The 27,162-nt window shown below is 39.0% G+C and overlaps 1 protein-coding gene and 1 long non-coding RNA gene across 2 annotated transcripts; both read right to left on the bottom strand.

The window, feature by feature from the left end:
- Positions 1–588: 588 nt before the first annotated feature.
- Positions 589–27,162, bottom strand: ugt8 (UDP glycosyltransferase 8). The gene is made up of 6 exons (XM_067584695.1): positions 26,937–27,162; positions 20,128–20,960; positions 16,041–16,183; positions 6,339–6,415; positions 4,254–4,473; positions 589–4,009 (listed from the first exon to the last, which is right to left on the bottom strand). Exons 2-6 carry the CDS (start codon positions 20,956–20,958, stop codon positions 3,628–3,630), a joined length of 1,653 nt encoding a protein of 550 aa, XP_067440796.1. The 5' UTR covers positions 20,959–20,960; positions 26,937–27,162; the 3' UTR covers positions 589–3,627.
- LOC137179759 (uncharacterized) lies at positions 9,269–16,032 on the bottom strand. Its single transcript, XR_010927863.1, has 3 exons — positions 11,881–16,032; positions 11,169–11,266; positions 9,269–11,069 (listed from the first exon to the last, which is right to left on the bottom strand). It is a non-coding gene; the product is annotated as an uncharacterized lncRNA (long non-coding RNA).

Here is a 27,162-nt window from a genome sequence, read left to right as displayed (position 1 = left end):
AAGAATGTAAATTAAACATACCTGCAGATGCTTTGGACTGTGTGTGTGTGTATGTGTGTGTGTGTGTGTGTGTGTGAGGTCTGCAGGCCCCTGCAGGCGGTGTGAATAATTAACGGGGCCAGCGAGCGAAGCAGGGTACCAGGCTGGGTGTTTTGTTACCCCAGCCTCACTCAGCACAAGCATACAGCATTAGATAACCCTATCTATCCACCCAGCTTGTGTGCATGTGTGTGTGTGCATCTGGCTACTTTAGAAGATTCTACCATTTGATACCTACAAAACCTCTTGCTGCTTGGTAACAATTCCCGACAGAAAGCCTATACATCCCCTATCAAACTGAGACTGGCAGCATCAACTGTTGTAATCAACATCAGCCTTGTCAGGTCTCAAAAACATGGATTGTATGTGCTTATCTGTTCAACATAGTAGAGCTGATAACATGCCAAAAGGAGCAAAATATTTTAGATGACATATTTTAGTTATTACAGTACAACTTTTCTTCAACATTTCATCTGTCTTCTTCACATTTATATTTCAAGATAAACAATAATGATGTTTCCCATCACTGTTTTTGGAGAAATAAAATCATTCTGCAAACAAATATGTAATTTTTATTCAGCATTAGTACTTTGTTTACATTGTTCTATTTACAACATGGACACACATGACAGGAAAATTGAGGACTTTTAAAGTTTTAAAATCAAAGTAAAATTAACATTTTTAAAAAAGCAAGTAAATGGAGAGGTCTTATATTTTGGGGGCAAGGGGGGGAAGGAAGAGACAAGAAACAAAGAGACAAGAATACAAAGACTGCAGAATACACCACAAAGTTAAGAGTAAATCAGAAAGGTGGACAAATGGAACAGCAAATGCACAAAGTCTCCAAGCTGATGAAATACAAATGCCACAAGAACAGACTGCAGAGTAAGTACAGAAACAGAAGAGAGCATTAAAAAGGGGGGCATGGGTGGGCATTTTACTATATGGGCTGTAACAACATTAATACTGAAATAATAATAATAATAATTATAATAACAAAAAAAAAAGATATCTTCACAAATAATTTTTCTTTCTCTCCAGACTCTGTTCATAGCTTATGCAGCACCTGCAGACAGTCCCACACACCCAACAGCTGAAGTTGCTATTGATGATGATGGTAAAGATGATGATTCAAGTATAATAGTCTGTGTTCAGCAGGGCTGGGCTGGGCTGTGCAAGTATAATTGTAGCTCACAGAGAACGGAAGATCATGAAGCTTTTCTCAGTTATCATACAGGATTTGTGAACTTATGCATGTTGGTTGGATGTTAAAGTCCTCTACAGTTTTGACTGGTTAAGTGATAGTATTTCTTCAGTTTCATTTAAATTTACATAGCTACATGAGTGAGGCTTTAGTAACTTGGTAAACAAACTCTTTGCTCGGATGCCAACATGTAGTTGCAATTTGCAACTTTAGAAAAGTAGATATCTGACTGTGCTGCTAGAACATTGGAGAAAAATACAGTACGTCTGGCCTGGTGTTTTGATACATCTTCCAACTGTTACTCTCATGAGATTTTCATGTCCCATGTTGATGAGCGCCTGCCCTTCTGAAATGTCCATTGGCAGGATACTGAATCCCCACAAACTCCAAAGATACTCCGCCAACTTGCCCTGGACTCTGATCTCCCTGACGGGGGTTCAAGGAAAGAGAATTTCGCTGCTGGGATCAGTGTTGTGTCGACACATTATTATTCACTGTAGAAGTAGTGGGATTCACCTTTGTTGTTGGAACTATGCCAGTCTTTCCCTCTTCTTACACCCTTCCTTCATCTTCATTTAGAATTAACAGACCTAACGGCTTAATGCTGGCCAAGTAACAAAAGTAAAATGACGTGGCGCGGATTGACACATAAGATGATGTAAAAGCTACTGACGGCAACTTCAGTCTTGAAAGAACAGATTCCTTTGCATAACTATGGGCATACACTCAGTATGATGACATGACTTCAGAAAACAGCAAAAAAAAAAAAAAAAAGAGCCAACAGTTGTTTTAGCAATGGGCTAAAATATACCTCATCTGACTTGTTTCATCCATACACTCAGTCTAAAGCTGTACAGTAGTCTAAAACACACAAGCATTTAAACAACACCAAGCACACTTGCACATCGGTATTCAAGCATTCTGCACACATGTTTGCATTATAAAAGGCCACATACAGTGTGGATCATTCACACTGTAGGTTGATATAATTTCATAAAGGTCTGCATAGTTTGTACATGAACCTCAAGAACTTAACTTAACAGACATTAACTTGCAGAAGAGAAGCATTGAATAGACTCTTATCTGAACAGTGTCATTTAAAACTAGCATTTGTAATATAAGTTAGAAAGTATCCAACAAATAAATCATAGAAGAATGATATACAATGTCAAGTGAAGCACTAAAAATGGCAATCAACTGTTGAATCCTTGCTAATTAATAGGCAGATGAGGGATGCAGAATCAAGATATGGGACTGACGAAGCAAGTAATCATAAATCAATGATGCTCTGACTCATCCCTGATCACCTGACTGGATGATGTTGAACACATTTCTGATCTGACACTGCCTCTCCACAGTATCCTTATCTTTTGATAATTACATAATCACCCTTTTCACACTGATAAGCCAAACACAGTTCAGTTGAGTTATTCTCTAGCAGGACAAACTGTCAGTCAAGAGACAATGGGAATGCTGCACAGAAAAGTGCGGTCACAGGTTGGCACTACCATGTGAAAAGGAGAAAAGTTGAAAAATATTTTCAACACACTGATTAGCTTGGAAAAAAAGGACCACCATGAATACTGTGGATAATGCAGGAAGCACAGACCTGTGCATTCTTACAATGACTGCTGCTGTCAGTTTTTGTTTTGTTTGCTTCATCAATGTGAAAGACACAATGTTGTGCGGATATTAGCTTAGAGGGAGTGTACATCCATCATCATGCTATCACACCACTAATACATGAAATAAATTAAAAATAAGATAAGTTAATAAGGTCCATCATTAAAATGTGTTTGTACAGTAATAAATAGATTTGTCCTCTTTTTAAAGTTTACTAGACATGTGTGAAGCAGAGTTTTGCAGTTAAAAACTTTAAATCCTAAATATTTCAAGAGTTATCCGTTTATTTTGTTTTGTTTTGTACCGAGGATAAGGGGTTGGCGTTCATGATTTCCCCTCTTCATCATCCCTCCACTGGCGGGAAGGCAGGAAGACTACAGAGAACACGCAGGAGAGAAGATGCACATGTTAAAGCAAATGTCCTCCAATGTGTCTTTCCTGTGTTTCTTCCTCAATGACTTTCCAATTTGGTGTTGTATTGCTGTAGCTGCTGTTGTTAGAGTCTTCGTTAAATTCGCCTCAGTGCACACATACACATACACCCACACACACACAGATTTTGAGCACCCAATTCCTTGTTCTGTCCCCACACGATGCATTGTGTATCCTCCTACAGCCTCTTGCTCGCTCTGAGTAGCAGTTGCCTCTTGACACAGACCTAAGAACAGCTTCCCCTCCAAGCTTTTATAAAACCACTAAACCAAACCTAGAGCTGAGTCCTTGAGGCAACTTCTTCCTCGTCCCTCTTGGCCATTCAAACATTAATTCATCTTCTTCTCGTTTTTCAAGGAGCCATTGCGTTTGTGTTTACCGTTGGACATGCTTTCACTATGGCAATGTCCATTGACCATGTTGCCATCATCCCTGGTGGCACCACTTCCTCTGTTCTGGTCCCCGAACTTTGCCCTCAGCAATCGTCCCAATCGGCGCAGGGCAAAGACGGTCATAGCCAAGACAGCCACTACGGTGAAAATCACATCCAGCAGGAAATACTGGTAAGGGGACACCTCGTATACGGCGGAGCGCAGGTGGTTGGCACCATTGTGACGGAGGAGGTAGCTGATCCAGTAGACGGCTCTGGTCACAGGGTGGCCTGGCTGGTCTTTGTGAATGGTGGAGAGAAGGCGTGCTTGCTGGCGGTACCTAAGTGGGGAGAGACAGAGGTTGGAAACAAAGGTATAAGGACACAAGAAGACTTTAGAAGACAACATTTGAGCATGCTAAAGGGCACAGACACATGAGACTACAACTGAGTATGGAATAGAGAGCTAGTGATTTTTGTATGTCAAAACTTAGTGCCATAACCCGTCACAAGATGACACTGATAAACGATAACACTAATATACAATTTGTGTGTGACTGTGAATACAAGATTTATAAATCTAACCTTGTGTCTGTAATGACGCTGGACAGGGCCGTGTAGAGGTCTTCCTCAGTCATGGTCTTCCAGTGTAGCATGACACCCATACCTTTGGCTGCCACACGAGTCATGGTGTCGTAGTGGTCTCCGAACAAGGGTACACCCACCACCGGCACCCCATGATACATGGCCTCATAGATGCTGTTCAGGCCACCGTGGCTCAGGAAAGCCCTTGTGTTGGCATGGCCTAGATGACAGGAGGCATGAGGGATGTGATGTTATTTTGTGTGTTAGGTGTTATGTTCATTAGTCATTTTTGACAGGGTGCTTACTTTGCTAGGTTAGGTCTTTCTAGATTATTTATAGTTTATACAGTAGATTCCACAAAGCTATGTAGGTGGGAGGGGGGGGGGAATTTCTACAGTATAATTAACAAAATACCTCAGTCAGTGTCTCTTTGAAGGTAAATACTTCCTTTATACCCATTTTAACAGTTAAAAGGAAAGTCTGTCCAAACTTTTGACTGGTACTGTATACTGCCAATAAATCACTGTGGTGAGGTGAGGCCAAACAGAGTAAAGGCCAGTCCACATTTGGCTGTCTTTTTTAGCATTTCTCAGAAGCCTTTTTTTATGTCCATCACTAAGCCAACTCACTGAACAGAAACACTTTCATTTTATCAAATGTATCAATCAACACTAGACACCTCGACACCACTGGACCCTCGTATTTTTTTACACTCCGAGTCGTTCAGTGAAGCGTAATCTCTCCAGACAGCTGTTTAAAATCCACACAATTCTCCTGCAGTTTATATGTTGTAAACTTAGGCTACTAATGGTATCTGTAATGACTGAATGATCAAAGCTCACAGTATGGCTATGAGCTTGACGGTTTCACTATAAGAAGATTCCCCCTGTCCACCAGATAAGAAAATCAATAAATCAATAAACAATGTTGGTTTATTCTTGCAAAGCTTACATGAAAACTATTTTTGATCAGTCAATGCCTTCTGTCAGTCAGCCTAGTGAAGACTCTAAGTCTGTGTGGATAGAACAGACAGAACTCATGTCTCACTTAGATTCCCAGTAAAATGCAAGCTCTATTGTTTTTCAGTGAACCATCGCTTTAGATACTCATATTAACCAACCATAAAGCCAGAAAGACAAAACATTTCAGTACTTTCATTTTCATTTTCTACTAACCGAGGTGACCTTACAGCACTGCAGAATACAATGTTAAGTGTCGATATCTGAAGGTTGTACATTCCTCATTACTAACAGGCATAAAGTGGCTTACACATTCACATTCTACTCATTATAGTGGTTAATAAGTAGGTATGAAAGGAACCCATCCACACAAAACCTTGTTCTCTACACCCACTATAGGAACATCTTGTATAAAAACACCAAGGAATCAAAACATGCCTTTAGCCACTGGTATAAAGAAATAAGACTTGGGAGAAGTTGTTTTCAAGCACAGCATCTAGGTTCATTGCAAGGCTTTTGCAAATGCTATAAAATTCATTTCAGGTCAGTCATACGGTGCATTACAATATACCCACACAATCAGAAAGACAATTTGACTGGAAGGTGAAGTAGGCCTGCACATTATGTGGTGTGCTCTGATGAAGAATACATATTTAACCAATGCAGACTTAACAAAAGGCATTCCGTTTTGTGTTCTATTCTGCTGCTTTGATCGCAACTTTTGAATCCACATGTGACATCAAATAACGTCTGGGAACAGCCTCCTACCCTCTCCTGTTTTAACCACATGATTTCATCATTGTCAGCTGTATGCCACATACTAATGTCTCAATGAAATACCCCACTTATCTTTTCATCACCCTGTATTTGCATTCTGCTTTGCAATGCCCCCCCCCCCCCATTATCCACTGATCACAACTGGATTTGCATACTGTCTAATCACTGCCTTTTGGCCCACTGTATCAATGTGCTTTCCTGCCAATGCTCTCAGTCAGCTTACTGCCTCAGACCCCCTCTGTCTCTGTGAAGCTCACTGTATACCGGTATACTCAATAAACCACCCCAATACAGCAAACTTTTGATCAGGACTTTGGAGGATTTCTTTAACAGCTCTCAATGTACTCACCTAATAAGTCATTCTGAGGCATCCAATCAACAAGCTTGGTGTTGTTGCCAAGGTTACTGGGTGGGACTCCTGAGAATCTAAAGGAAGGAAGGAAGAAGACAAAAAGCAAGGAAACACAATGTTGAGACATTTAACTCTCTTTTGACTTGAAATACAATCATCACTGTGGGACCATCATGAAATTCCCTGATGTTTAACTTTGTGAAGGAAATATTTCACATTGCTTTACTATTGTCACACAGTATTGTCATTACCACTGATTATGGGAAAAAAGTGCATACACTTGAAGTTGTTTTTCAAGCCTAACTACAATGAGATTTATTGAATGAACCCTTTTTAACCCTTTTTAAATGGTGCCTTGGGCAGTTGGTTTCAGTTCGACATTGTGTTGCTAGTAGCAACCACTACTGTCACAGCTCTAGGCAGTTTAACTGACATTGTTACAGATCTGTAACCAAGAACACTGACATCAAGCATTACTCCTCAAAATACCCTTGAGTGTTACCCATAGACTGTATAAAAATACCTACCCTGTTTGTGATTGTTGATTTATTAATTTAGTTCTTCAGTGATTCATTTAGTGCTAACCAAGCTAGCCATTATACAAGCTAGCTGTCTAGGGCTAATGTGCTGCTAATACAACATTCTAACTGCTAATACTAGTTACTGTTATACTAGCTAACTTTTTATTTTTATTTTACTCTTTTTACTTTTACTCTTGTGGACTCAATTTGTATGGTTATAAAATACCTGAACACAGTATTGTACCTTCCTATGGGGACTTGACTTATACTTTGTTTCTTCCTCGCATGAGGGACAACTTGGCAGCTAGCCTATACTTTTATGAATCCAGTAACTGCACCAATTCATTTTTACAACACTGTGTCAAAGTATTGTTTATGGTATCTACTGTAATATTTTTCTGATTTGTAATCACTGTTTACACAGTCTAACAATTGCTTCCATTAAAAACTACAAATGCCAACTCTTGTGTTGAACCTTTATTGGAAGTGTGTTTAACTGAATATGTGGAAGTGTGTTTAGCTGTATGAATAATGTTTACGAGAGATAACCTATAATATACTGAGTTGAACATTTACATGGTGTTGAAATTGAACAAAGAGGACTTCAATGTAAATCTAATTTTCCCAAAACAAAAAGCAAAAAGTAGAAGGGGCTTGGTTGTTCACTCACAGACATTTAGGATTTCACCATTTGTTTTCTACTGGTGAGTGATGGATGTGAACAGTATTTTGTGTATGTTTGCTGGTGTCTGTGGCTGAAGCATTTTCCAATAAATACCGCACACAATACATACAATACAGGCATGCTACATTACAACCTCTATCCATCCATCTCTGTCTCCCTTCCCTCCCTAACCCAAACTCTTTCATCTCTCTTTCTCTCTTCAACAAAGCACCGATTCACTGTCCTGCCAATCAAAGCCTACATTCATGCAGCCAATTATCAATGACACAATTCATTTGGCTTGGTCCCTCTTCATCTCATCAGCCCTCTTCCATGTCCATCTTCTCAGTTTGGAGGCGAGATTACCATTTATTGTTACATGAAATGATTGGGACTTACAAGAGAAAGAATTGCCTAGAGCTACAAGTTTCAGATCACTGTCTCACGTCACTCTAATATGGGATCTCTGGACCTGATCTGATCCATGTGGACCATTGTCTGATACATAACCATACAACGTCACAGTTTGAGAACAGAGGAGTGTTAAATTTGCTTTGTCATTATACAGTTATTCCATTTTACAGCATTTCTCTACAAAACTTCTGTTTTGTACTTCTGTCATGGCGAACCTCATACCTCCCAACACAACATACAGTACTTCCTGCCCAGTCATGAAAACCATGGCAAGATCTTTGACAACAGCCTAATTGCAGACACTGCAACCACAATCTTATCCTCAGGGACCCCACCCAGCTCCTCGGCTTGGCTTCTTGACTCCCAACCCCCCAAACAATCACTTATTTGGTCGTTGTTTTTGAACCATGCTCCTAGAATGCTAGACTTTTTCACCTGATCTATATACCATTGCATATTTCATATTCTCTTGACAGAGTGATAAACAAGCACTCACACACTTTCCACGCTGATGCAAGCAACTTTACCAAATACATGTAAAAACTGGGGAAATGTTTTAAGGGAAACTGCCGATTTTCAACCAGCATTATATCATTTCAGTTATGAGTAGTATATACAAATGAACAATGTTTAACTTCCTCCATGTTGCCTGCACCCAGAGCTCCCTGCTCATTTGTCCTCAAAACACATCATTCAGCAGACTTTGTAGATCTGCCTTAGACTACAAACTACGTTTCCTCATTTTCTGTAGTGGTGCCTTCAAGGACGGTCAAATGTGGGTCTCCCAAAACAGTCTGCCTACCATGTTACCCAGCAATAGGGAAAAGCAGACATTAAAATATCACACTACTAAATACTTTAAATATCAGCATATTTGGAAGAAAAATAGTTTCATGATAGGAGGCCAAATATCACACTGTGGAATCAGGTAACAATGTGGAGCAGGAAGCGACCTCCACCAGAGCTATGTTAAAGATAGCCGAAAGACAGGTGCTGCAGCTGGGGTAGCTTTGTAGCATCAACCAGTGACCGATGAGGATCATCAGAGAGAATGGAGACAGACTGAAAACTCCACGCCTCAACAAACTTTGTGGTGCTTTGGTAAACCTGACTTTGTTTTCTGACAGAATGTTATGTCAGACTTTGACTTTCAGCTTTCACTCTAAATACAGAACAACAAACAGCGACTGATTCTTCAAGATTATTTACAATGTTCTGGAAGACAGCTAAGGCTGGAAATATTGAACTTACTGTAAGTGAAATGTGGCAAAAGAGCCCAAATTCAGACTTGCTTAACCCAATCAGGGCGTCACAAGACCCATACATACTGTCAAGAGGATTACAGTATGTTCAAAGTAATGGAGCATGAGTAGCATTTTAGAAAACAAATCTCACAGACAGATCACACATTATTAATTGTATCATAAATCATACAGCAGGCCTCAAGTGTTGCAAACATCTCTCAATTTCTTATAAATTTTCTTAACCTTTCTCATCTCCCCTGACCTACAGAGGATCAGCAAGAAGGGGGTAAAGGTAAATCAACTGGCCTAATGTTTCCCACATTTATGTAAAACTTTAAACCATAGCATGTATAACATGTTGGATAGCATGTTGGATATTTGTGTCATTTTATATAGTGTGTATATCAGTATCATACATACAGTAAGTGATACTCTCATACAATTTGGATGTTATTTTTTCCTTACATTAAAACAAGGTTAAATGTCCCTGTCAGTCCTAACCTCACTGACCTGCACCGAGACACTCAGCATGTCTGCAGTGAAATGGGATCAGATTAACTGCCTCTCTCCTTACTGAACGCACCAGACTCTTCAGGTCACACCAGACAGACTGTGTAAGTTAACTCATTGTTCAAATTCACATTTCTTAGCATCTTATCACTTATTGTAATACATTTAAAATACTTTAAATCTTACTTTGTATTTATATACAACACATGCCTGATGACACCTAAACAACGCAATGACATTATGTGATACAAAGAATCCTTAAACAGGCCAACAACCTCACTATGACTGTACTGAAAATTGAAAACTCTAATGTTGTTTTCATATTGTGAGTGTAACTATATTTTATGTGCTTCAGAGGACTTACACGAAACTGAAACATTAGAATGTAAATTGATGACCCACAGTTACTTTAGTTTCAAAATGCCTTAATGTGTTACTGAGCTAATTCAGTGAAAATTCACTACATTACACTAAATTATTAGTGTACTTACTGTAAATGTATTGTATTTAATTACCACCCATGATTCATAACAATCTATACACATCCTTTATTTGATTTTAAGGGGGAAAAAACATCATTAAAGACATCATTTCTTTAAGTTACCAGGTATTTATAACCCCTTCCACTTATTTAAGAGATTTAGCCTTTATTAGGCTGATGTTTTTATCTCCAACAATGGCAGGAGGGGCATAATACACAAGTAAAATTAACTTTATGTCATGAATTGTTGCACTTTTTACTGACAATTAGACCATGTTGTGTACTGATGAATACAAATCTAACAAAAACATTACTACAATGATTAACGATGAAGAATTAATTTTATGGGACTAGTATGAGCCACTGTACATGTTTCATGTGTGCACTGTACAAAGATTAACCATCTCTTCTAATCATCTTGTAAATTAAAAGACAGTGCTTAAATCCAAAACTTAATCCATGTATTCTTACAATTTCTTCATGTATAGATACTGTAATGTGTATTTAGTAAACTCAGGACTCAAAGTGCCTTGGATTTTTTTTTACTTCTTGTTCACAATTGTTTGTACTGATATCACATAACTTTGATAAGATGTCTGGCATTTAACTGTGTGGTTCCTCTCTGGATCACTTTCTTACAGAAGAATTAGGACAGACTGTGTATGTTATCACTGATTAATATTAATTCTACACTAATTTATTATTGTTTTTTTCAATAACTGTAAAGACCCAGCACCATGTGTGTCTTAGTCCTTTGCACTGAAAAGCAAACTTTGTTTTGCAGTGAAAGCAGACATGTGAAACCCCAGCAAAGGCATCCGAGATGAGCGACATGCCATCCACAGCTGTCTTCCCCTTGTGTCTCATAAGCTCTCTACTTTGGTCCTCTGGAAACTGTAATAAAAGAAAATGTTCACTTAAGTTTAAAACAAATGTCTTAGTGAGATGGTAAATTCAGAGTGAATCTGTTTACTTAATTTTTATTACACATACTTCCATGCCCCTTAAAGCCCGAGTGCTGTTATGTCTTGCCAGCCAGCAACAGGTGAACAAGGTGAAGGGAGGCTGTGTGGTGGGGAAAGCAAGCAAACCTGGAAAACATTAAGGCAAAATTCCCTGAAAAAACTCGCAACATATTGTCTACCCAGTAGAGCCACATATGTAACGCTAAGTTGTGCACCAGCAAGGGTTTAATAAAGGAACTGTAATAGGACCTAAAACTGTTCAAGAAAGACTCATTTGACACGGACACATATTTGTTGGTTCTGTTGTAATTTCTCTGTACTTCAGCACATTGGTTTTGAAATGAAACCATGACTATGAGATTAATCTTTCCTCTTGACTTTGATGGTGTTTATATCCACAGATGAACAGTGTAGGAATTGTAGCTTTAGTTTTAACCTGAAGCTGAAATCCTCCAATTTTAGTGGACCAAAGATCATTTGACCAATTCAAACAAACTTAAGTCATGATATCAAATTATTTTCACTTATTGACTGTCTGAACCTGAATTGCACACTGGACGTTGGCCTTGGGTATGCCTATGAAGTGAAAATTTAAAAAAAAAGGTGGATGTTAAGAGGCTACAACCAAGTCAGTGCTTTAATTTCAGTCATAGTTTAATTTCAAATCAAATGTGCTTGAGCCAAAACAACCTAAATGTGTCACTGTCCAAATGATGGACTTTACTAGACTCTCAACTTACCAGCTGCTAGTTGCACCCTGACTGTTTCCAGGTTATCCTGGTGCAGTCGTAGTGAGTTTATACATCAGCCTACCCATGGAGGACCCACACCTGTCAAATAGGGACACATGACATTTATTATATAATTTAGACTATTTCTTTCTAATTCAAAACTACAGGTCAAAACACACTAATTCTTACATATATGACTGAAGAGGGTCCTGTTAACTAACTTCTACCATAAATGTAGACATTGCAAACAGAGTTAGATGAGCAAATACCTAAATGAGGTTTAAAACAGCTGATAATTATAAACAAGTAACACTGGCATACAACAGCAGTTTGTTAGCTACAACTAGCTGCCTACAAACCAATAAGTGTAACTAGCGTTGGTTATCTTCCATAGCTAACAGTTAGCTACGCTGTTGGACAGGTAAACAACTTTAAGGTAGAGTCAGTGATTCTGGAGAAAGATTGTTAAATATTACGCAGAAAAGAAAAATCCGATGTTCATACACAGCCCTGGCTCTGTAAATGGGAAACAAACAAAGTGGCTCGGCCAATCAGCAGGGGGCGCTCATGCTCGTGCAAAGGACAGGGGGAAGTCATCAGAGCAGCTGTCTGTGTGAGGACATGACAGTGTCCCGTCTCCAGCAACCGTTGAACAGTGGGGGAGGGCTGGTGAACTGGAGAGAGAGAGGCCGTTGCCAATTCACATAGTGTCTTCTCACGGCACAGATACACTCCCATTTTCATATCAATGAATCAGTAAATACAAACACTGTTGATTTCTTCCCGTGGAGCTGACATGCAAACTATTTTGGTTCAGTAAATTTCTGCTGTCAGTCAGCCTGGTGAAGGCAGTTTGTCCAGCTGCTGTCCTCTCAGCTCCCCAGGAGCTGCAGCTGACAGATGGCTGCTTCTGTGGACAGAAATGCGCAACGCAGGTCGAGTGAGAATTGGGGAGGCCGCAAAGAGGTGCAGAGTGAGGATGGACTGTTGTGTTCACATGAGATGAAATTTTTATTCCACTCATGATAAAGTGTGAGAGGAACAGAAGTGACTCTACAGATGATACATCCCTCTGGATTCCACTATATTTCTCTTTTGGTCGTTGCCTTGGCGATGTGTGTCAAGGAATTTGGGGGCGGAGCTTCTGAAGGAGCACGAAAGGAGGAGTGTATTTGTTTGGGCGTTTAGTTCAAATATCAACAATCTCTCTCCAGAATCACTGATTCTACCTTTAAACTGAGTTTGGTTGGAGAGGTTAACTCAGAAAAGTCATGCACACAACAAGACCAAATACACACATAAAGGTTTGACTCACTTAAATGACTGCAGCATTGGTTCAGTGCGTCTCAGTAAAACACGATGCGTTTACCGTGAAAATTTCCAGGGCCGGTCTCGTCCTCTCTACTTCTTTTTACATAGTTTCATGTCCAAAGTGTGTAAAAGAAAAATGAGCAAAGCAACATCACACAAGTAGCAATGTACCACTTAGTAGAAAGCAACAAGAGCCGCAACAAAGCGCTTTTATGGTTTCTGCACAACTGACTATTGTGCAATGAACTTAGCAGTATCTTTATGCATTTACATTGTGTGAATGTATAAGTGGTTCATGGAAAAGAATCTAAAGAGTGCAAAAGACTTATTATCCAATATACATGATGACCTATTTCACATGAGTTATACTTTGTACATGGACCAATATTCCACCTGAACCAGTCTACCACTTTATTCTCCAATGGTAGACTGACACTCCAGTTACTTTATGTCAACAGAATCCCTCCCTATTTAGAAAAACCTGTATCACCTTTAAATTCACATCACATATCATACTCACATACTCTACTACTACTATTTTGGTACTTTTTTCTACAAGAAAAAGAACAAAAAATTCTCTAATTCTCTCTCCTACCTTCTTATTTCTCTTATCTCATAACCTAACACTTCTCTAACTTACACAGTCACTTTAAAGGTATCTTTCAGAGGTAGAAAGAGTGATTTGTTCATTTATTGATAACTGAACTGTAGCCTTGCATTTCTTGTAGTTGGATATTTGTCATGTGTGGGGTCTAGAAAGGTTACTTAACTGCTGTACCCAGTAACAGTCACCCTAGAGAAAGGTTTAGCAAAAGTATTTATCAAACATCTGTAAATGCTTAAAAGACATGTTTAGGGCTACAACTAATGAGTATTTTCATTATTGATTAATCTGTTAAACATTTTCTCGATTAAGCCGTTGTTTGGTATATAAAATGTCAGAAAATGGTGAAAAATGTCAATCGCTATTTCCCAAAACCTAAAACCAATAGTCCACAAGCCAAATATATTCAGTTTATTATCATAGAAGACTAAAGAAACCAGAAAATATTCACATTTAAGAAGCTGAAACCAAACAATTTTGGCATTTTTTCTTAAAAAAATTGAGTGAAATCGATCACCAAAATAGCAATCAATTTTTCTGTTGATCAACTACTTGATTAATTGACTAATCATTGCAGCTCTAGACATGTTTATATGTCTCTCAAAGTGCCAGATGAAATGCCATGCCACACAGTCTTATTATCATTAATAATAGTTTATCCTGACAAATGTATAACTGAAAAAAAAATTAAAATGAAGACCCCTTGCTAACAACTTTATAAGCTCAGGAATCTATCTCCATTTGGTTAATAAAAACACAAATTTTCAAGTTATAACTGTAATGCTTATGCTTAAAACTAAAACAGAAACAAAGTAAAGCAATACTTCAAGAGAAAAATCTAAAACTGAAACTGCACGCCACTTGAACACTAAAGCAGCATTATGATCCAACACTAAATAAAAACAACACATTTTAAAACTGTAATTATTCTGCCACAGACACACCTAATGAAAGGTTTCCTTACCATTTTGTCATTTTTGACATCACTGTAAACTATGTAGTGTGTTTGTACTAGTACAGACCTTGTACACCAGCCACTGAATTCTGCACACAGGCACATGTTCAAACATTAGCCCAGTAACACCATATACCTACAGAAAAGTCAAGTTTGAGATCAATGTGAATATTTGTACCTTTATTCTAAGAGTTTCTATATTAGTAATGCACTATTGGGCATATCAGGATAGACTGACCTATATAAACAAGCTCTATTGTCTGGATTATGCAAACTCAAGCCAGTTTGGATGTCTAATTAACTACTACTTTGTGGGATAAAAATTACTCAAAAATAATATGTGTGGATGTGGTCAATGAATCGCAAACAAACATACTGAGATAAGGGTTAAGGATTAACAGGTTCATGGGTGGCAGTCTCTTTTTTTTCCAGTCCCATTTTCCCTCTCCTAATTTTCTTAGTTTTTCTTGCTCAGATCATAGTCAATGGATAACTGTTGTGGGACTCCGGGTAAATGATTACATCAGATTAGATTTCAATCACACCTTTCTCTGCTCACTGAGCAGACAAGTTTGTCAAGGATCTCCTGTCATTGATTCATTACCAAACACATAAACATCTGTATTCATACAACATGTGTGATAAATGCATGCATGCACAGATACTGCAACAGCTTAAGTATCCCCATCACAGACATCTTTTGCCTGTCTTATGGCTGCAGCAAACAACTCACAATGTCATGCTGTCAGATCTCTGTAGCTAACAGTAACACATGTTCATAAGTGAGTCACAGAAGGGATGACAGTTTGTTTAACACTTATTTTCTGTGGCTTAACTGGATACATTTCATAAAATACAAGGATTTTTCTGTCCATTAAAATCTGAAGCCATAATCATTAGTTTTAGAGACTGCTAGTTTTCCGCAGAAGAGAAAGTCTCTTAAAGGTCAGGATTCTCGAGTCAATGCTGTTTGATCAACTGGATGACCTCAGATACCCTTATGTGAGGTGGGAATATAAACTTTGGCCTCAAGAGGAAGACTGCCACAGAGGAATAACATGTAGCCTTTATTTTGTGATGTGTCATTGAACAGAAATGGTACAGCTAATTATGAGAATCAATATAAAAATGAATGATAAAAATTTCTCTGATATATAGCGTACACACTATCCTCTGGCATCTAGAGGCCTTTCAGTGCTGAGTGGGGGAAGGTCACTACCTTGAATCTTCGCAGATTCTGCTCACATCTGTCAAAGTGACAGCTATGTATGAGTGAATGTGAGAGAACAGATACTTTACCTCCAGACGACACGCTGGGGCAGCCTGGCGAGGGCTCCTGCCAGTTTGTGAGCGATGTCATGGGAAAGGTACTTGACCCCAGCTCCGAATGACACAACAACAAAGCCATGCTCCGCTGTGTCATTCACCCATGTCTCAAAATCCTGTGCGATGTGAAAAAAAAGAGAGAGCTACATAAATACATTTTGTAGAGTTTGTATGCCTTTTAAATAAGATTTGTACTAGTATTATACAACAATACTCCAGTATAAGTGTTGTACTAGAGCTGTATTTTCAACATTTACATCACCAGTCACTCGTTTCATGGTAGATTTGTTCATGTGTATTGCAAGTATTCAAGTGACCCACATTATAGATAATCTGATAATTGCAAGTAAACTGCTGAGCCTTATCTCAGATTATTTTTTAAGCATTAGAGATAAACAAACTGAACATGGTTTTTGATGTCTTTATGACTTCATGGTCACGGTCAACATGATTGAAGTTTATGGCAATGATTGCAGTGAGGTTTCTCACTCATTTAAGTCATTGAACTCACTAAACTTTGCCGAATAACTTAAAGCAATTTATCAATGAGCATACAAAACACTTAGTTTTAATAATGTTGTAATTTGAAAATTAATAGGTAGATAAATTGAGAGACTCCCGACTATAACCCCTTAACAAGTGTAGTCTCTAGTTATCATATTCCAGCTGGCACAGGTTATAAAATATATCTTGGTGCCTATTTAAATTCAGATATTAGAACATTTTCATGTAAAAAAAATGCCCACAGTAGGAGTTTATCAAGAAAGACACATTATGTCTAATTCATGAAGCTGTTAAATGTATTCAACCTAATGTCTGCAAATAAGGATGTGCTAAGCTTGCATTCTGTAACTCGGTGCCCAGTTTTCCATTATACATTAACATTTTATATTATGACATAAATAAAAAGTGTTGATAGTTCACAAAGTCACTCATTTAAATGGACCAGTATAATTTTCCTGAACATTCTGTAACTAGATGACCTTATTTAACTGCACTGTGAGGCAATACGATCTCCTGTTTTTATAAAGTAAGTAATTTGTCCTTTCATAGACAGAAATACTGAGAACACTGCAATCTAATCTAAGTAATGGCCAAACTTTATTTATCAGTATGAAGCATGAATTTTTATCTTCTCTGAATTTCCTCTTATTGTAGTCTCTGCAAAGTACTGTTTTTTGTACAAAATGAAAACTGTGTATGCATCACCTACATAAAATAATATAGAATAGAAAAATGGAAAAAACAGACATGCTGTTCTGCTACGGGGATAACATTATGATATACTTTAATGTCCCTGTGGGGAAACTTGAAATCATAGCACTGCTGATTAATAATAATTTAGAAAACTCTATAAAACTGTGCAGAAGTCAATAACAAACATCCTACATGTTGGCAAAAAATAATCTCCAACACAAGCTAAAACATTCTCATCTAATCCATGCATCCACAACGCAACTGCATTCTTAAAAGGGTCAAACACAACGAACAATATTTCCTCTTGCACCCTTGGCGGATTCTGGCCACGCAGACAGTTTCGGTTTTATGTGCCAAGTTTTGAGATATCTGAGGTTTCTGCCACCGCCCCGATAAACAATAGAAGTCAAAAGACTTTCTTTTGAATGCTTAAATGAAACTCAAAAGTGTCCCATCTCTCTAGAGACAACGTCTCAGTTACTATGCGTAATTCACAGACTTCACTGACAAAAGTTTTCATTTGAACTATATTTTCTACTGAAAACAGTCCCTACAGCTGGCCATGTGGGAGTATGCAGTAACACCAAGTTAACATTAAATTAGTGTATAGTTACCTTGAATAATGGAATTGAGCTGAGGCATCCTTGTTTGCTTTTAGACACTATTGTTATCTATTATTTAGAGCAAAGTCAGATATATCAGAGCTCCTGTCGCAGTTACTACTTAGATGTTGACGTGAACAGTATTTGCAAGTCTGAAACTGGTGAGTACGGTAACATCCCTATGAGGTGATTGTAGATTATCTCATTATCTTGTATGACATCATTTCCTTAAGGAAGTTGAGTTACAGGGTTAAAGGGCTAAAGGAGAAAACTGAAATGATCTAATTGGGAAACAAAGACCGTACAAGCACTACATCTACATTCATTGCTATACTGTAGCTTTGGTCTATGAATTAAAAGTTGCTGGAATATTTAAAATGTCAGCACTACAGGTAGAACAAAAGAGAAGAGAGGAGGCCTTTGGTATTCATCGGTTTCTGTCAACTGAGAGCTATACTGAGGCAGTGAAAACTAGACACATGACATGCCTTTAGAAAAATGATGACAATAGTATCCTCCTCCTCCTCCAGGGCCCTGTTCAGGAGCAGGAGACCTGTTCTGGGTTTTACTCAGAGGAGTTATCCACATCCACTAAACCTGCTTCTAGGAACAGGCTGCAGAATAGGGCATAGCCTGCCATCAGCTCATTACAAATGCTTTTCACTTGGCAGATTCTGGTGCGATTCCAGAAAATCAGAGAGCCTTTGAAGTTTAGAAAAGTATTTTTTGGTGTTTGTGTGTGTGTGTGTGTGTGTGTGTGTGTGTGTGTGTGTGTGTATGCGCGCGTGCGCAGATGCATTTGTGGAGCAGTGCATTGTATGGTAAAATACACATTTAAGAATGGTAAGTAAGTGACAGTGGGTGAGGAGGGATCTGGGAGCAGCCATGTTGAAGTGATAGAAGCAGAGGACAAGTAGAGGGAGGGAGGTGGTCCAGCTGCGGCAGCTAAGACCGGCCCTGGCACGGAGCAACCTCAGGGGCACACTGGGCTCTGTGTCCCAGCAGTGCAGCCCTACTGTCCCTACAACGCAGCCTCAGTGACCCCATAAAAGAGTCTCAGTGTCCCCAGAGCTCTGCACAGAACAATGGCCTTGTTCTCCTTCCACTTCCATTATAACTCCCTCCGCACAACACGACACAATGCGCCCTATTGGCTGTAGTGGCATTCCAAAACCCCCCGCAGTAGATACCGACGGCCCGCGCTCTCGTCGTTCGAACGCTGGACTAACCCCCCGTCACCATCCGCCTCTGCCCTCCATGACTCCCCTCCCTCTCTGCTCAAAATCTACCGTGTCCATTCAGCCCAAACCCATCCTCACCCCAGCATTGTCTATAAAAGCTCGCTTTGTAGCATGATGTGATAATAAGAGATACCAAGTGATAGCAGAGACAATGGGGACATGCAAGGGTGGATACAAAAAATACAGAAACTAGAGAGTAAGGAGGAAATAATATGAGGACAAGACAAAGCTGGGGAACAGAGTGTCGATAAATTAATAGAGGTGTGTGTATTACTCTTAAGTAAACTGACAATGAACTTCCTCAAACATGTTGAAGACATGGCTTTCTGGGTGAGACAAGTATGTGGCTTCATTCCATCCAACAACAGCTTCTCTTGAATGGATAAGAGCTACCACGTCTTTTTGCCAAAAAAAAATTCTTTCATGACAGCTTTTGAATAATTAACTGACCCTTGTCAATGAGAGACAGCTGACTGAGGATACATACATTTGTGCAAAAGAATAAAACAAAAGGAAGGAACAGACTCTACAAATTGACTTTGTTAAATTTCTTGAGGTGCTTTTCTCAGAACACACACATGCTGAGAAAGGCTGAGCCCGTAATGTCTATGTGTGTAAGCGGACTGTTCCTAAAGTGTAAGCGCTCCACCCATATTTACATATAATCCATCCTACACATAAAGCCAGACATTTGCATAAAATCATGCTCAAAGTATGTTGAAATGAGTTACCCACTGAAACGCAGTACTTCTGACACATTTTATATTCCAGCGCTCCTATTGGCCCCAGTAGGCACTACATGTGTTTATGTTTGTGAAATCAAAATTTTTAAGTAGAGAATAAGAACATCTTTCCATACAGACCCAATACAATTAACCTTGTACGTACTTCAACCATAAAACAAAGATTCTCAGATATATAAGCTGTCTCGCACATAATACCACACAAATTCTTTTTGTCTCTCTTAGCCATCTCATCATGTGCCTGTCAGCTGGTCTGTGTGGCTCTCTCAGTACTGACCTGTGGCAGTGGGTTGGGAGGCTTGGTGAGGATGCCTCCTATGTACACCACATGCGGCAGGGTGGGCCTGGGGAACTCCAGAGCCATGTCAGTGCACAGCATCCACAGTCGGCTGCCCTGCACCAAGTCAGCCATGGCCACCTGAGGCTTCACTCCATGTTTCTTCATAATCCGGTCATACTTGGGTAATGCTATGTAACGGACTCCAAAGCGCTGGACCAGATAAACAGCTGTGTTGGTGATCCTCTGGACCAGAGACATGCGGTCCGTCAGCAACGAGTTGAATTCAGGTACATATGAAAGCGGGGCTGGGGCACCCACTTCTGCAGGGTACCAAAGGCCTGTGCTGAACACTGCATATTTTACACCCAAGATATGAGCAATAACAAAACCGCACATCTCATTAGGGTCCACCAGCAGCAGGTCAAACTTGGCCTGCTTGAGGCGGGTCATGACCTCAGCACTGCCAACTACAGCATCGCAGTTCTGAGAGTAGTGGTCAAGAATGTCAAACAGTTCCAGAAATGTCAGGCGGCCTGAGAAGATGTTGCTGACTTTGGACTGGAGGAAATTGTCAGCTGTGCTGCTGTTAAAGATCCCTGGGTAACGCTGTAAGTGGTAGTGAGGCGAGGGGGGAACCTCACGACCCTCTGAAACTAGAAAATGGGTCTCATGGCCCTCCTGGTGCAAAGCCGTGGCCAATGTCTTGAAGATGTAGAGGTGTGATTCAAACATGATGGGCGGGACCACAATCACTTTAGCAGCCCATGATGCACTGGGACTCCAGGTGAGGAGGCCAAGGAGGAGGAGTATTGACGAGGGTAGGAGCATGGCTGAAATTATAAAGACATGAGCAATGTTAACGCTGTATGACACCAAATTAAAAGCAGAAGACAGTTACATCATACATACAGGTAGGGATGTCCCAATCTAGTTTTTTTGCCCCTTGTCCCAATCAGAGTCATTTAATATTGAGTATCTGCCAATACCGCGTCTCAATCCGCTTCTTGTATTTTCCTAGATAATACAGCTACAGAGTGCACACTTCAAAAACAAGTTATTAAAATCAATCCAATGTATATGCTTAGCAATTGAATAGCTCTGCAATGCATTAAGTAAAAAACTGCCTTCATCCTGTCTGAAATGTAGTGTCGAAAGGGTAGGGCGTACCATGGCTCCAAAAGCTCCAGAGGACAGCGAAAACCTGCATTCTCTACCACAGCAATGGACTGGTCATCCAAAGCAATGAATCCAATTACCCTCTCTGTAATCTTTTTGGCCTTGTCACTGTCTTGAGGAAATTTCGCTCTCCTTTTAAAAGTATCCTCCAGTTTTTGTTGTTTCTGTGCAGCCATTGCCTGAGTTAACTGAGTGAACTCATTGTATTCCATTGAGTGTTTATTTTATTAGGTGCAATACCAAATTGGTAGTATTGGACACAACTCTGTTACTACCGTCTCACGAAATGCTAGCATTGCAGACATTACAAGTGGATGTTGGACTGCTTTCATTTTCCAATTTAAAATATTTACAAACTGCAGATATGTTTAGCCACAGGTATGCCAGAATACGCTTCTACCTCCTACCACAAATTGTGCTCTCCGTTTACCACACCTATGACACCTGACATAAAATAAAGCTTTGGGCTTAGGTTTTTGCTCAATATAGCTGATACAGATCAGTTAAAAAATGCCTTGATCAGCCCCGATACTGATCTTTGAGATGGGATCGGGACATCCCTACATACAGGTACATTACACATTTGATACTGGGGCATATGAACCAACATATTTGGACTAATGGGTTTGCCCAAATACTGTATGACTTACATCTTCCAGGAAGAGCTGAACATAAAATCACAGTAAGAGGGTATCTAACCCCTCAAAAAAGGGAAGGAAGGACATTGGCCATTTCAAACTTTTATCTACTCTATGAACAGATTTTTCTCATGTTGTGTGCCAAACTTCAAGCCTGAATACTGAGCTGGTACTACGTCTGTGTGGTCTCATTTTTTCCCCGTAAAACTTTACCTTTCCTAATCAACCTTTGCCTTTCTTTCGATGTATTTCGATTCTACCCTTTCATCCCTCCTCATACTCTGCACAGCCATCACTGACATGGTGTGGGTAGCACCAACGTCATTCTAAACCTCCGGCCTCTCTATTCACAAACAGAAGCACAAAGAACCATTATCATGCCACCATGTCATAGGCCTGTGCCCTATATGCCTACACTCATTCTCCCTCTCACTTGGATTAATCATCTACAGTGGACACCTCTTTACAGAGAGACATCAATTAGCCAGGTTTTTCTAATCCACAATGACTAACCTGTGCTCTGCATCCACAGGGTGTCACATTTTAAGTAATGTGCTGACCTTTGGAGGAAAATGTATAAATGACACTCCATTGGTGTGATTGTGGCTTTGTAACCCAACATACAGAAGCTAAGTAAGCCATGCACACAACAAAGCCATGGGCGAAACAAGGAGTATTTGTTGGATTTAAAATAAGAGGTCCACATTTTTAACATCATGTTTAACAACATAATATAATGTTGCAGCAGATGATTACATTTTTAACCATTTTAGATAATATGCATAGCTTTTTGGAGCATTAGCGAAATCATACATTCTTCTAGAACAGCTATTAACAGGTCCTAGGTTTAAACTTAAACTGGTCTGCTAATGTTTCCTGTGTGGAGTGTAAATGTTCAACAGTCCATTGAAGATTGGGGTAATGGGGTGTGTCGTTGTTTGAATATATATCAAATGGCATGACCTGTATTGTTTCTGCTGTCCATCTACTGATAGCATCTAAACAGGATCAGCCACCTGCATGTCCACAATATGGAGTTTCTCTCTGCGAACAGCTGGGGCCTGGTAGGAACTCAAGGACTCAAGGTGGCCACCATTTTGTTTAGCATTGTCCTGAGGATATCGTTACCAACACTTCTCAGCCCAGACTGTTGACGGTAACTATAGAAACCAGCCACTGTCTAGTGAGGACTGTGATGCGTCATGACTTAAGTTACTAACAATGGAGTCTGGTTACCCTGCGCACAGAGAGGGCTGAAGAAATTATCTGGATTAAGAGAATTAAAGAATAAGAAATGATGTACTGATCTGGGTGAAGACAAAGTGGAGATAGAAAAGAATAAGACACAAAAGTTGAAAAAAAGCAGAAAAAAATAATTAACATTTGTGAGGAGGGCTTTTTTATAAAGTATAACATCTTATGGTCAGCAAGTGAGAGCTGGGGTATATCAGCATAATATTTATATTGTGACATGAGATCACATTTTAACAGTTACATCACTATTAAGCGATCCAAATAATTTGATTTATAGTTAAGTGTAATCTATAATGAATGCCTCAACCTGCATGTGCACCATATTTTATATTACTGGTGACTTTATTAACACAATAAGCAAAAAATGCTGCCACTGTTTCGTTTAGTCAGCATTGTCCAGTTCTATGATAAAACTGCAGTTTTACCTAATATACTGTACCCACTTTCTTTTCCTTAATTCACCTACAATTAATATATAAAGCATATAAAATCAGTAAGCAGAAATATATTTGAAATACTTCAATACTTTAACTTTGTCAAAATAATGATTACTATTAGCAAATTGTAATTAAACAAAAGCTAAATAAGTTGTAGCTTTGTTTTACATGTGTGAATTCTTTCTGATGTTATCACCTTAGAACGCAGGTCATTGCATTCAACATCCGTTTGATTATTTTATATGATAATACAAACATTTGCCATATTGTGATATAGATCATACCAGAAATATTTATATTGATAATATTACTTCATAAAGACATTTCAAGCTGCAACAACTACATCTAACCTTGTTGGTACCACATTTCAAAGTATGCTGTGCGCTAATGTGTCTTCTATTTAGATCAAGAGCAAACTAGCATGATAGAAACCGAATGACAATAACATAATTGGTTATTTTTGGGTAATAAACTACCACTTTGGCATCAACAAACAAAACACTATGAATAATTATAAACTCTGATCATATCTCTGTCATCATCTCAAATTAATTGGCCTGTATTTGAGCTTTACATTGTGTATTATAGAAAATCAAATTAATTATAGCTTCCCTAGAACAAATTAGCATCTATTCAGAGTATCATAAGATGGTAATTATACAGTGATAATCACTTTGTAATACTATAATCTAGACGAACATTTTCTTATTTAGCACAGCGGGAGGAGCAGCCTTGCTGCTGCCACAGCAGGGGTTCATTAACTCAATGCACCCTATTGAGAGGGGAGATGTGACTTCCAAGAACTGATATTAAGTCAAACACAAGTCAGTCCAAACTGTTTGTTTTGCCTCATATTTTTCAAATGGCACATGATGAACTTATCTAGAGTTTATCTGCTGCAAGATAATCCAACTGGGGCCTTTTGAAGGATGATTTTCAACATACCAAAAGCTGTTAAGTGTAATGGAATCATTATCTATAGCATGTCATTCTCATCATATCACAATTCAAACTTTGATGATAAAATCAAACATGCTGGCACATAGCTTGACCTGGTCTGCAACAAAAATCTTTGCGCATGTATGTGCAAACAGGCACGTCAACTCAAACTCTACCGAAGGTTAAGAATAATGACATGATATCTTATCCTCTTAAATTCAAAGTGGAACCTAGAGTGCTTCCCAGATAAGTTAAGTTAGGGACAAGAGCCTTCAGATCTTGAATTTTGGTGAAAACAAAATGAAAGTGGAAAAAAAACTATTTGACTTTCACATGCCAAGGAAGGCATATGAGAAGCTGTTTATAATGGCAACATGGTCTCTTTGCATGCCCTTATCTCTTGAAGTTTCCTCAGCATTTGACACAGAGGGTATGTTTGATATAGGGTCTACTCTATAACATGGTCAGTACACTATCCACGCATTCCTGCACGTGTGTCTCTGATAAAATGTATAGAGTGATTACTTATCAAAGTGTTTCACTTGCTACCCAGACCCAGTGTTACCCAATGCCCAATCCAGACAGCATGACCTCGAAGATTACATTATTTACTTTTGGATAACATACTATACATTGAGGCATTGGAACTGAAACATTGAAACATGGCATGGTAAAGTACTTCAACATGAGGAACTCACTCACCCACATTAACAGTCAATTGCTTTTTTTGATGCTAACTATACAGGGACACAGACATTCAGTATTCAACTCCATTCAGCTGTTTAAAACATTTTTAAAATTGCTTACTATGTACTGTTTCCTCTAACCTGCAGATTCTTGTAGTACCTCCACAACACCACAACCATCAACACACAAGAACAGGTAAGACAGGCTCTGTCATCCCAAGAGTTACTACCAAATAGAGTAGGGGACTGAGACAATGCAGCAAGGTTGCCAGTAACTAACCACAAAGACTCATTAACATCATGCACTGAAAATAAAGAAGCACTGATAAATGCAAAGACTGGTTGGTAGGGGGTATATGGTGGTAAATAAAAACAAAAAAAATGAATGTACACTTTTAAATATACTTATGCAATATACTCATTCTGTAGTAATAATTCCTGGGATGACATTTATCATTAAATTTGGATTGACAACCTTAATACTTGAGTACATGATTCCTCAAGTATGGCAGGCCGTCTCAGTCTAGCTGGTTTTATCCTTTTCATCCCTTTTAATGAGGTTAGCTTTGTGTAATGACACACTTCATGGCACACACAGAGAGTTTGACTTCAAGCAATACTGTACCACAAAGATTTCCTAGAGGATGAAATTAATCTCTCCAAATCAAAAGAATGTTGGCATGTTTGGCGGTGACTTGCGTATCTGAAAGCAGGACTTCCCTAGTCACCTCTAACCTTCAGATTCACAGTTACCGTTTTGTTTTATCAAACATCTGGTGATTGTTTTGCATTGGTGCGACAGGACTGGCGAGGCAGGTAACCTGATGTACTGTAGATCCATTCATTGAGGGGAAAAAAGAAAGAGAAATACTGCGTTCAGGCCAAATAAGCTTGGAAGAGTAGTTTCACCTTAGTTTTCAGGTCACATACTGGAGGATAGATAGCCCATTGTGAATATATGGTCGAGAATGACTCGTTACCTTCTGTCATGTAATCAGCTGTAATGAGATCATAAAGTGTTTTATGGACTAAAATTTTAATATCACTGATACTCAAACTCTGATAACTTAAAAAAGTGTCATGACCAGTATAGCTTGTTGTTTTAAAACAGCTTTTCTGGAACTTAATACAAAACTCACATATCTCAGTGTTATGAGAGTGTTATGACTGGCCAGAAGTATGTCTTAGAGCCCCTTAATCTAAAAAAAAAAAAAAAAAAAAAAAAATGTTACAGATGTTAGTCTCTTTTAGAATTATGATATAAAGACACAATAAACTAGACTGTTTTAATATTGTAACAGACAATAGACAAATTAATATCAGGGCCAGTTTACTACTGAGTTCACATAGAAAGTGATGAAGCAGCCTAAAGTAGAGGAATCGCCCAGGGTGACATTTATGTTTGTACTTATATTATAATTCGCAAAGGACCCTGAACGCCACACAGCAACCTGACTACAGCTGCGTCTCCGGAGATTTGGACTGTCGCACCTGATATTTCAGTAAAAACAGCCAAACTGCACGGACGAGTTCTCAGCTTTTCACTTCAAAAGTATCCGCTTTGCAACTCTACGCTCGAAACAATGAAGGCAAACAGGAGTTGTGTTGAGTAAAGCGAGCTGAGTTTACGATGCACCTGTGGAGATACGCACTTAGATTGTCTCTGTTGGCCTTACCTTGTGACTTGGATGTTGCACAGGACAGGTGAGGAGTAAAAATGCAGTAGTCCTAATTTTCTTGAAGAGAAATTTAAAGTGTCGGGGAGATGAGACACAAAAAAGGGCTTAGAAAAAAATGCCTGTGAAGTAAAGTGGATCCCCGGGTATCGAAGACGACCAGAGGGAACATTAAACTCACACTCCCTCCTTTCCACAGGGGCGGTGAAAGGCGGGACTAGCGGTG

This window comes from Thunnus thynnus, chromosome 3, assembly GCF_963924715.1.
Source record: "Thunnus thynnus chromosome 3, fThuThy2.1, whole genome shotgun sequence".
Lineage (NCBI taxonomy): Eukaryota > Metazoa > Chordata > Actinopteri > Scombriformes > Scombridae > Thunnus > Thunnus thynnus.
Note: the sequence above shows the minus strand (reverse complement) of the source record. Positions and strands in the feature narration are given on the sequence as shown.